Raw genomic sequence first — 11,956 nt, forward strand, 5'->3', positions numbered from 1 at the left:
TAGTTTGTACAAACTACAAACTACTTTGCCGCAAACCACACAAAACGCGCAAAACCATCATTTAAATAGGGCGTCTCCAACAGTTTTGCACCTGCCACCAGTTACGCAATAACTCTTGTTAAATCACCCGCAAACCATGGTTCAGCCCCTCGTGCAAAATTCCAGTTTGAAAGTGCATATTACTGCACGCAAAATTGGATCTTGATAAATCCGGCCCTAAGTGGTTTAGATTTTATGCTTAAAATGGCCAAGTCAGAGTCATTTTAGATTTGCACCTGTGAGAAACATTAGACTTCTTTGTGTTGATCTATTACATAAAATGCTAAGAAAATACATTAATGTTTATGTTGATGTGAAAAAATATTTTGTCATTCACATACCTCAAGGAGAGAAAACGGCCGTGGCTTCACTTTAACATATCCACCAACAGCTGCCATAAAGAGAAGAAAAAAGAATATCAGTCTGATTCTGGAACAAATTATCTGTGCCTGTTTGACTGGATCTTAGTGAACAGTATTTCTCACCTGACTCCTCAGTTTGATTAATACGGTCTGCTGCTTTCTCAAGCTGTTTACCCAACATCAGGTGCATCTCTGCCGTCATTATGCAGTCGACATTTGCCAGCTCACAAGTAAGGGCTACCTCACTCAGCACCGACAGACACCACAGACACTGCAAACATGATCAACAAGAAACCTAAATAACAAGGAAAATGATTTAATCCTTTTTCTTTTTTTCATAATGTCTGAAGTGTTGATTGAATTAACTCAGAAACAAGCTCTTAAATTGCAATTATAAACTGTTTTACACACAAAAACTTGGCATTTCATTTTTCCTTGTAAAGAGATACCTTGCCATAAGAATCGATTTTCTGGCGATCATGCTGAGATTCTGGAGCTTCCAGGTGATGAATTTGCATGATCATTCTTAGTTTGCTCCACAGAAATACAAAAGCATCAAAACTGAGGTCTGGGTCTGGCCACAGTTCCTACAGAAAAATGCATAAACAGAAAAAAACGAAAGCATGGAAATCTAAAAGTCCATCCTCTGAATTAATCAGTCTGGTGCCTGAAAACATTCAACACAATAATTACAAAAAGAGGAAACTCACAGAGTCAGAGCCACAAGTGGACAAACGCAAAGTGTCAACCAAGTCAAGAAACTCATTGCTCATGTAGGAAAAGGGTCCTCTTGTGTCTGTTAAAACATTATAATGAAAAATGAAAAACATGTCAAGTATACTTCTAAACCCAGCTAAGTTCATGATTTACTTTCTAGAATATTCCAGCATGAGATTTTCACAGTTTATAAAAATTTAATGCTGTTTTGGTTGCATGATATAAACTCTAAACACACCACATTTAGTTACTTTCTTTGAGTACCTATTGGAGTTCCACCTTTTATAAAATAACACAGCATCCTGCTTATACAACTCTATAAAGCCTCAAACTCAATGCTATTTCTGACTTTTCAAATTGAAAAAGCTTCCTGGATGGGAAGCAAAATGTCTTCTAACTTGAAAACAAAGTCCAATGGATCGGGTTTTTTGCTTTTTACTTTTTTTGTAATGACTATGACCTGAAAATCCTCACCAGCATGACCAAGAATAAATAAAAGGCATTCATCAACAAATATTTAAAGGCCATATGACATACATGTATATAATCATGTTTTCTGTTTACCATCTTTTTTGTCCTCTTTAGGACTGTCTCCTTGAGAAAACAGCAGGTTTTTGAAACAGTGCAGTAAGTTGAGATCAACTTCTGCCTTTCTGAAAGGCTGACCCTCCAAACCCTGAGGCAGAGAAAGAATTTATTCTCACACAAACACTCATTGGGAAACATATGTATATATATATATAAAGATACATATTTTTCTTTTTTTTTGAACCCAAAAATCAGCTTTAACAAAAATGGAGACACACAGTGCCAGGAAGTATAGAACATCGGTAGGTTTGACGATACATCTACAGTATATCCATGACATATCAGCAAATAACTTTGAAGCAACTTACAGACAAATGGTGTAGCATCGCCTTGGTGAGTTCTGAGAATTCTTCTGGCTGATTGTAATTAAACAACAGTTTGATGAATCTCACTGCAGACATAACCGATACTTGGTTCTCACCTGTTGAAACAATGCATTACCTTTATAAACTCTACTTTCTTTACTCAGAAAATGTATCAGAACAAAGACAGTTCATTTTCTGATTACATCATAACCTGCTATCAGCAGAAATACAAAACAAAAAAGGACAAGATGATCTAATCATGACTATTTTATACAGGAAAGCAATTAGTCCTAAAACTGTTACAATAATGAACCATGTTGACTTTTCAGTTAATTTACTAGTAGTCATAACTATTAATTGCTGTTTCAACAGGCTTTGACAACTAAAAAGACTCAGTTATGCTGTGAGTGAAGAGAAAATAAATTCCAAGTTAAAGCTAATCTGACCATACAAGAGCGAGATCTATCGGTGCTAGTATCAACTTCCTCAAATCAATCATAGAAAATATGGCAGGAATGATATATTAGGCAATACAGTCTTCATGGCAATAAAAGTATATGCATATCGACATTTCAACACTTTGGATCCAAATTTGCAAAAATGTTAAATAAAAGGAAATCACATAAAAGTTTGTAAGCATCAATAAAGTTGTCACTTCTTCAGCAGTATTATTTCTTAAAATACCCCCAATTTTAAATTCCTTGGTTTTAGAGACGGAACAGACATCGTAACTTTATGCAAAGGAAAACCAGAGCCACCTACTTTAAATAATTTCTCTTTCTCTATAATCTATACATTTTTCAAACTATTGAATACCTTGATGTATATAACACTGCTATGCATACATAAGATTGATAGGTGTACTTGCTGACACTGACTTACCTTTAATTGCCAAATCGATTAGAGTGGAAGCGGATGTCAGTATGTTAGGAGATAGGTATTGTTTATCATCAGATTGTTTACCGGTACTTTTGACTCCTTTGCAAAAGTTGATGAGAAAAGACATTTCCCAGTTAGGCCTTTAAAATACTGATATAAATGTTTTATAATTTTAGTATCATATCGATCTAAATAAAGCAGGTTGATGTATTTATTGCACTAACCAGATAAGATGCTCATGCCTGCAGATAGGAGCTCAAGGACCACAGTTTGTGTTTCTGCATTATCTGGCACCGTTATGTGCAGCGGACGTGTGCTGCTGTCCCAAAGTGCCTCCAAAATGGCCAAAAATTGTCCTGCAGTGCAGTCAAACTGGCTAATCAGCATCGTCTCTGTTAGGGTACGAGGCCATGGGGCCTGGGGGAGATGCAGAGCTGTATTTAGTTAAGAAATGAAAGATTTCTGTAAAGTACTCTGCATATAAAACATACAATATCCAACTAAAGTATGCAGTATCCTATTAAGACAATGCCAAGCATCTCATGGAAATATAAGGAAATAAGAATCAAACTTTATCAGAAGTATACTGAAGCACAATAAATGAAAGCTACACTTCATTTGAATATGACATTTACCATTGGCTGATATTACATGAAACTTGGACAATACATTACATTGGGGATGTCTTTAAGGGAGCGTATGGTTTTAGGTTCTCCTCTGCTGTTAAAGACCGCCCGCTTGAACACCAAAGCACCAAGCTAAATATGCAAAGACAAGAAAAAAGTGAAATTTTTAACAGCATAAAACTTATCTTGATTTTATATGAAAGTTCATCTTTTATGAAAGAAAATAACTGCATAGATCTAAATCTTAAAGTATATTTATCCTTCAGATTTTCTCTATGTGTTTTTTTTCAGCTATGTTCAATAAATTAGGTTACTCATTCCTTTCTCGAGTATTTGTCGGATTATAAATAAAATTAAATCTATGCAGATGTTTTAAATTTTTTTTTCATGAAGCAGAACATTTGAAATATAATTGCTTTTTAAATTTGCTTAATATATTAATTCCAATAATACATGTTTTTATTTTAGCTTTAAGCATAGTATCATGATAATAAAAAAAAAAACTATGTCTTTTAAACATCAATATCTTTAACAAAGCTTTCTAATATATTTTATTAAGCGAATTGAGATTCTCATATTTCAATATGAGAAACAGACAGACAGAATGAACACAACTGCTGCTCTAAAATTAAGGTTTCACTAACGAAAGAAAAATACGCATAATAAGGAAATATATTTTGGGTCTAGGGGAGCTGCTGTATTTAATAGAACCTTAAACTTTTGGTCTGTAACAGATTAAGCATAAATGTGATTAAATCGCACTTAGTTATTTCAGTAAGGTAAAGTAAGTATGCTAAGAATACTGTACTCTAAAAATGATTTATACTGGTTCTACACAGAAAAGTGGACCAAACTACATCTCAAACAATGCTATATATAGTGGGGGAAATAAGTTTTTCATCCCTTGCTGATTTTGCAGGTTTGCCCACTTACAAAGAATGCAAAAATCTACAATTTTAATCATATGTACATTATAACAGTGAGAGACAGAATCCCAGAGAAAATTCCAGAAATTCACATCATATGAATTTATAAAAATTGATAACCATCTGATGAGGAAAAACAAGTTTATGACCCCCTTCCAAACAGCAAGTATTCTGGCTCCTATAAGCCAGTTAGTCTTTCTTTAAGACACAGCCCCAATCCCAACCAATTATCTACATCTAATACACCTGCCTCACCTCGTTACCTGTATAAGACACCTGTCAACACCCAAGCAACCAGCATCCAACATCACCACCATGGGCAAGACAAAAGAGCTTTCTACGGACATCAGGGACAAGATCTGCACAAGGCCGGGATGGGCTATAAGAGAATCGGAAAGCAACTTGGAGAGAAAAGATCAACTGTCGGTGCAGTTATCAGGAAATGGAAGAAGCACCACACCACCGCCAACCTCCCTCAGCCTGGGCCTCCACACAAGATCTCGCCTCGAGGGGTGTCCCTGATCATGCGAACGGTGAGGAATCCACAAGGGGGGAACTGATGAATCAACTGGAGGCAGCTGGGACCACAGTTACATAAGAAACGGTTGGCAACACACTACGCCATCATGGATTGAAACCCTGCAACGCTCGCAAGGTCCCCCTGTTCAAGAAGAAACATGTACAGGCCCGCATGAAGTTCGCCATTCACCACCTGGACGACTCAGAAAAGGCCTGGAAGACGGTGATGTGGTCAGATGAGACCAACATAGAACTTTTTGGCCTCAACACAACTCGTCATGTTTGGAGGGCAAAGAACACCGAGTACAACCCAAAGAACACCATCCCCACCGTCAAGCATGGTGCTGGCAACATCATGCTTTGGGGGTGCTTTTCAGCCAAGGGGACGGGACAACTACATCGTATTGAGGGGAGGATGGACGGGGCCATGTATCGTGGGATTCTGGACCAACATCTCCTTCCCTCAGTGAGAGAGCTGAAGATGGGTCGAGGATGGGTGTTTCAGCACAACAACGACCCTAAACACACCGCCAAAGCAACAAAAGAGTGGCTGAAGAAGAAGCACATCAAGGTTCTGGAGTGGCCTAGCTAGTCTCCAGACCTGAATCCAATTGAAAATCTTTGGAGGAAGCTTAAAATTCGAGTTGCCAGGCGACAACCTCAGAACCTGAATGATTTGGAGGCTGTCTGCAGGGAGGAGTGGGCCAACATCCCTGCCGAAATGTGCAAAAACCGTGTCACCAACTATAAAAACCGTTTGACATCTGTGCTGGCCAATAATGGCTTTTCTACAAAATATTAACATGCTGTTTGGTAGGGGGTCAAAAAACTTGTTTTTCCTCATCAGATGGTTATCAATTTTTATAAATTCATATGATGTAAATTTCTGGAATTTTCTTTGGGATTCTGTCTCTCACTGTTAGAATGTACATATGATTGAACTTGTAGATTTTTGTATTCTTTGTAGATGGAGAAACCTGCAAAATCAGCAAGGGGTCAAATACTTATTTACCCCAATGTACTTCATGTTGCGTTAACATGAAGTTCGGTTGTCTTTGTCTGATAGTTAGATTTGTTTGATGATATGAAACATCTAAGTGTGTCATAAAAGCTCAAATATAGTAAATCTGAAAGGGGCAATTGCTGTATATAGTCTCCTTTCAGACAAAAGTCTCAGACCTTCACAGAAGCTTCTCTGTAAGCTTTCTGAGCTTCTTTGTTGGTGGCGTCAGTCGGTGTTTCCAGCTTAGCCAGCTCATTTATTTTTCCAAGGGCTCTGTTAGCAAATTCCTAAAACCATAAAAAAAATGAAACACAAATAAATAGATAAAAAATGGTTAGTTATTTAATTACAAAAAACTTTATTAATTCAAAGGGACATTAAATGTTCTTTCAGAGTAACTCAGATAAGCTCTAAAACCTTTAGTTTCTTTTTCAACAAAATATTTGACCTTAAATATATAAATTGTGTCAAACCCTCAATGAATGCTACAACTTATTTTTATTTAAATAATCTCACAATGAGGAATAATTTGTGATTAAACAATAAAAAATAGCCTTAATCATAACTTTTAAGATTGAACTGTGAATAGTTTTTTTTTTGTGACTGTTTGAGTAGATGTAGACGTCTTTCACCTCTGCCTGCTCTTTAGCCTGGTTGTCATAGTAACACTGGCAGACAGAACAGTAGAGCGCTGTAATCAGTGGCAGATATCTGGCTGTCATCAAAGGGACAGACAGCTCCAAACTGATACTCGCCCACAGAAGGTACTCCAGTGCCTGAACAGGAACATAAATGGTGCTATTAGGTATCAGAAATAGGGACTTGTTTATATGCATTTTCGTCTTCAGCTAAGAGATGTGTTTTATCACACTTCAATTTCAGTCTCCTAAATTTTTTCCTCCCAAAATCCATTTCACTGTATCTGTGTTCAAATGTCTCTTAAGTCATAAATCATTGTTTTTGGAAAAGATTTGAAAAATCTCTATAAACTGAGACAGTATAGGTGATCTGTAGCCTATAGAACACATTCTATTCATGTACTATACCTGCTCACTGTAATTCATAGTCATCAAGTAACGGCAGATGTTGTAGATAAACAATGAACCTAGAGGAGACGAGAAAGAAACAGCATATGATGCATTACAGACATGATTCAGAAATACAATGAGAGTCACATTATTATATTTTCCTAGCTGTTGTATCATAATGGTCAAGTAAGGTAAGTCCTATCTACTTTCAATCTGTAGCTGATTGACTGACTAGTCTGGAGACAGTGATGCATGCTGAAAAAGGCCTGAATTCCCCAACACAGAGCGCTTTCCTCATGTTTCAGTTTGGTCTAGTGACACCAAAAGGGAAGCATCAGAATGTTCTTTACATATAATCATGTGGTAAAATTGAATAAAGATGAGTAACATATTTTACTGTTGACTTTTTCACATTTTTTCACTACAAACCCATAAACCTTGGTGTATTTTTAGATATTATATGCAATATAATTTACAACCAGACTGACCTTGATATGTCTCTACCTTAGCATAGCTGCTAGATACATACCACAAAAGATTTGCGGCTATAATAAAAGAATAGATAGTTCAAATAAGCACTGACGCAGGCTGGAGCTAAGGACAAATGCATACAATATTTCAACAACTGCTATTTAGAAAAAAAATAAAAAGGTGCGAACAAATTAATTACACTTACTTGAGCTTTTTTTTTCATTAATTTATTATTTAATGCCCTTTGAGAAATAGTTGTTTTATACAGTATTTTTTTTTTTACTTTTACTCAAGTAATATTCTTTTGAGAGTATTGCTACTATGACTGCAGTGAAAATTCTCATTACTCTACCCACCATGAGTTACTTCAGCTATTCAAGATCAGGTGAAAAATACAGTAGACAGTGGCCAATGTAGCTGAAAGCTCTTTAAGGTTTCCTGATATAATGCATTTCAGAATGTAAGAATTGTCTTTAGAAGTTTATGCTAAGAATTGTGTTATTCTCCCCAAATGTGTTATTATATATTAATATTTAGTTGCATTTTGCACTTATTTCTCTTTCTGATAAAATAATTTTAAACATTAAATATGATTTTTAGAGCCAACAATTACTCAATACTTTAGCAGCCATTTTACCAAGTAATTCCTCTGATAACTACTTTCGACTTCAACTTCTGTAAAAAGCTGTTAAGTTAGTGCTATTCTACCTTGAGTAAAATTTGTGGTTATTTTACCCACCTTTGCATTTACCTAACTCGTTAACATTGCTTGTTGTTGGTGTGCAACGTAAATTAGTAAGTAAAATAAATCTTATTTGTAGGGATTACCAGACATAATGCGAAAAAATCTTTTTTGTTATATCCAGTGCAAGGCACAGGTTAGGCGCATCAAATAAAAGTTTTACAGGAATTGGTAACTTGTTAATGAATTATTACTTAGAAAACGAACTCAGTTTTTGAGTCACATAGATTTACCATTATAGATCTGCCAGAAGAGGTGTTCATGCTGCTGAAATGCCTGCATCATGATCCTAATGAAGTTCAGCAATTTCAATAGTTTACAGAGTCCCTTCTGGCTGAGGGTGCTGCACTTTTTCTCTTCCTCAAAGATACACTTGGTGCAACCAATCATTGCATGGGTCTGCATGAACAGAAAGATACATGTGTTAATATTTCAGTTACATGGACGTAATTGAATAAATTTGATTCAATTGAAAATACTTCTAAATCTTCTAAAGGGAAATTAAATGTTGTTTAAACAAGCTGTAGATGCTGATAGCTGTAGGTGGGAAGGATCACCTGTCATGGTCCATGTTACACTGGATAATAATAACACAACTTTTTTATAGGCGACTCTCTGGACACTCAATGTCACCAAACATTGGTTAAAAACAACACAACACATTATGTTATTGATATGAGAGTGAAAGGATAAAGTACTGCCGAAGGACGACACCCAGACTCTTAACCTGTGGGGAGCATGAGACAAGTTGTCAGTGCTAATTTAGAAACTGCTAGTTTTTGACAGTGTTGATTTAGAACCATTGAGGAGAACATCAGATTTGTCATTGTTTAGTTTGAGAAAATTGGAATACAACCAGGATTTTATTTCTCTTAGGCAGTCAGCAGGAGGTGGTTTTACTGGAGAGGAAGAGCTGGGTATTGTCAGCATATTATATTCTGCTTAAGGAAGATATTGCCAGAGGAAGAAGGTATATGATGAAAAGGAGGAGCCCCAAGACAGAGCCCTAGGGCACACCTGAATGATGGAAGAAGCCTGGGATGAGAAGAATTTAAGTTGGATGAACTAACTGCGGCCTGAGAGATAGGATCTTAACCAGTGAAGGGTAGTGTGGGTGATTCTGATAGAAAATAATCTATTGTTGGTGATTTCTATGAGTGCAGTTTCTGTGCTGTGGACAAAAAACAGACTGGAAGTGTTCGTAAAGATTATTAAGCGATATTGAAATGAAGTTGAGTAGCTACTATTTTCTCCAGGATTTTGGAAATGAAGGGAAGATTAGAACAGGGAAGAAAGTCGATAAAATTGGAAGGAATGGGACCAGGTTTTTTTTTAGGATTGGGGTTCTGTCAACAGTTTTGAATGATATAGGAACTGTAACAGTGCTGAGCAAGGAGTGGGTGATGGGAGAAAGGAGGGAGGCCAATGAGGGGAGGCAGGATTTAACCAGAACTGTACGGGGGTCCAGCTGACATGTGGTGGGCTTGGATTTATGAATGATGTCAGGGATTTCTGAGAGGGTGGGGAGCTTGAAGGAAATGAGTCGTAGCAGATTGATACCATAGAATTCAAATTGAACAGTAAATGTATGTATCAGTCTGGTTTATGCCAGGTTACCATTTTCTATGTTTTTGGTAAAGACAAAATAGATAAATCTTCAACTCATATGACAACTACAAAACTCTGCTTGTCACTTTTGTGTCGCTATGACAGTTTGTCGCTGTCATTCAGAAGGAAGACCCCCATCCCCTCCCACCCCCACCACAGGAGCACCTTCCAATTATATCTTGGTAGAATTAAGGCTCTGGAACAAGGTTACGTGTACTTAATGCCATTCCTCCTAAATTGCTACTCCAAAAAAGACAGAAGAGGAGAGGCAGAAGAGACCTAAGGTTCCTTAAGAAGTATAGTCTGTTTCATTCTTTGATTAGAACCAAAACTAGGCAGAATGTCCTCCAAAATATTGAAACGATCTATTGGGTCAGGCTATGGATGAGGAGGTGCTGTAGAGGCCTTCAAGGCTCTAGAGCAGGCAGCATCTGGACCTGGAGCCTTTAAAGTTATCTCTTTACCTGACATCTAGAGACAGACAGGTTGAAAGGTAGACAAAAGGTGCAATACCGTCTTTTCATTGGGTTTTGAACAAACCCATAGATGCAGGAGGGAAGTGAAGTTCTTCTGAAAAAATACATTAAACTGGCAGAGCTACTACAACATGCATCTATCTTAAGCCTCTTAGAAAAAAGCAAATGCAAAGCATGTAATTTATGTACATTTATACACAATTTCGCTTTAAATTTTCAATACATTTCTCTTTTTTTCAAAAGGGTTCACAGTAGGCAGCTTGCCTTCATAGTAAATGTGCGTTGCTCCAGACCAAATCCTTCTGGGAAGTAGCAGGCATTGAAGTGGTCCACATCTGTAATGTCAGTTATTTGCACCGAGCTAAACTGCAGCAGGTACAGACTGTAGCCCTGCCACAGAGCCAGCTGGTAGAGCTAGAAATACAGAAAAGGAATCAAATGTGAAGTAAGATCCAAAAAAAAAGTCAAAAAATATCAGATGATTTCTCAGCCTCAGATAGTTTCAGTAGACAGTGTTATAATTTATATAGGTAAAACCTTCTATAAGCAGAAACATATCACACTCTTTATAATGACTGAAAAATATATGAATTAATGATGGTGTGAAACAATAGCAGGGCTTTGTCATAAGGTACCTTGAGCCCACAAAGAATATCTGCAACTTGCAACATCTGCTCCTGGTAAAACTCGTCTGGTAGTCGGTGTTTGTACTTTTTCTGTATATCCAAGAGCATTTTTAGCCTATAAAAATGAAAAAAGAGAGACTTTATGTTTGAAAATCTGACTAGCTACGTATATGAATAAACATAATAAAATAATTTTGTCTCCTTTGCTATTAGTGAGCGTATCACTTCATTGTTAGAAACTTCTCAGGGTAAAGGCTTAGCTAACGTTTACCACTTACCCTTTAACACACACGCTATGGTCGCGGCTGGAGTCCATTTGTTTCATGAGCGTCAAAAATGATTCAATTTCTCGTCTAAAGCCTAAAAGAACAGGATTTTTCCCGTCGAGCTGGCCGTAATATGTCGCTGGTAAGTCCATTTCTACAAAGCAAGTAAAGCGGACTGAAAACTGGCTACATGTTTTAGAAGGTCACCATGGTAACGATGAGGGGCAGTTAAAGTGACATTTCACCAACTGCGATCCTTTAACGTTACATTTAAAACGTTTAACCCTTTTAACGACTGCTGAAAATAAAATATAATATAAACATACCGGTAATTTTGAAATGAATTATTTTAAACAAAGGTTGAATTGATAAAAATATAATAATAATATTATATTTGGGATAATATATATATATATATATATATATATATATATATATATATATATATATACTTAGTTTATTAAGTTTAGGTTTAAATATTTTACCGTATGTCCTGGACCGAGATATCAGATGTATTTCCAGGGATCTGCTGTAACCAATCCTCCAGTTTGGGGGTCACTGCCACGAGGGCCCTATTGATGCCCTGACCTTCCAGGTTTTCTCCAGCTCTTTGCTGAGCACCTGGTGTTTCTCTAGTTTCTAATGTTCTTTTTTCCTGATGTTGCACTCACTTGGTATTGCTATATCTATCTATCTATCTATCTATCTATCTATCTATCTATCTATCTATCTATCTATCTATCTATCTATCTATCTATCTATCTATCTATCTATC

The 11,956-nt window shown here is 36.6% G+C and overlaps 1 protein-coding gene across 1 annotated transcript in view; it reads right to left on the minus strand.

The window, feature by feature from the left end:
- Positions 1 to 11,331, minus strand: part of cfap54 (cilia and flagella associated 54) — a 38,113-nt gene extending 26,782 nt beyond the window's left edge. Inside the window, exons 1-16 of the mRNA XM_015382794.1 lie at positions 11,194 to 11,331; positions 10,925 to 11,030; positions 10,554 to 10,703; positions 8,439 to 8,604; positions 7,011 to 7,069; positions 6,597 to 6,740; positions 6,141 to 6,251; positions 3,565 to 3,648; positions 3,115 to 3,307; positions 2,894 to 2,989; positions 2,015 to 2,127; positions 1,683 to 1,794; positions 1,112 to 1,197; positions 851 to 988; positions 525 to 672; positions 381 to 430 (exon numbers count right to left, since the gene is read on the minus strand). Coding sequence (XP_015238280.1) covers positions 381 to 430; positions 525 to 672; positions 851 to 988; positions 1,112 to 1,197; positions 1,683 to 1,794; positions 2,015 to 2,127; positions 2,894 to 2,989; positions 3,115 to 3,307; positions 3,565 to 3,648; positions 6,141 to 6,251; positions 6,597 to 6,740; positions 7,011 to 7,069; positions 8,439 to 8,604; positions 10,554 to 10,703; positions 10,925 to 11,030; positions 11,194 to 11,240 — 1,803 coding nt within the window. The 5' untranslated portion in view covers positions 11,241 to 11,331. The remainder of the gene's footprint in view (positions 1 to 380; positions 431 to 524; positions 673 to 850; positions 989 to 1,111; positions 1,198 to 1,682; positions 1,795 to 2,014; positions 2,128 to 2,893; positions 2,990 to 3,114; positions 3,308 to 3,564; positions 3,649 to 6,140; positions 6,252 to 6,596; positions 6,741 to 7,010; positions 7,070 to 8,438; positions 8,605 to 10,553; positions 10,704 to 10,924; positions 11,031 to 11,193) is intronic.
- Between the last annotated feature and the right edge of the window lie 625 nt (positions 11,332 to 11,956).

The sequence above is a fragment of the Cyprinodon variegatus genome, unplaced genomic scaffold, assembly GCF_000732505.1.
Source record: "Cyprinodon variegatus isolate N-32 unplaced genomic scaffold, C_variegatus-1.0 Scaffold267, whole genome shotgun sequence".
In the NCBI taxonomy this organism is placed as follows: Eukaryota; Metazoa; Chordata; class Actinopteri; order Cyprinodontiformes; family Cyprinodontidae; genus Cyprinodon; species Cyprinodon variegatus.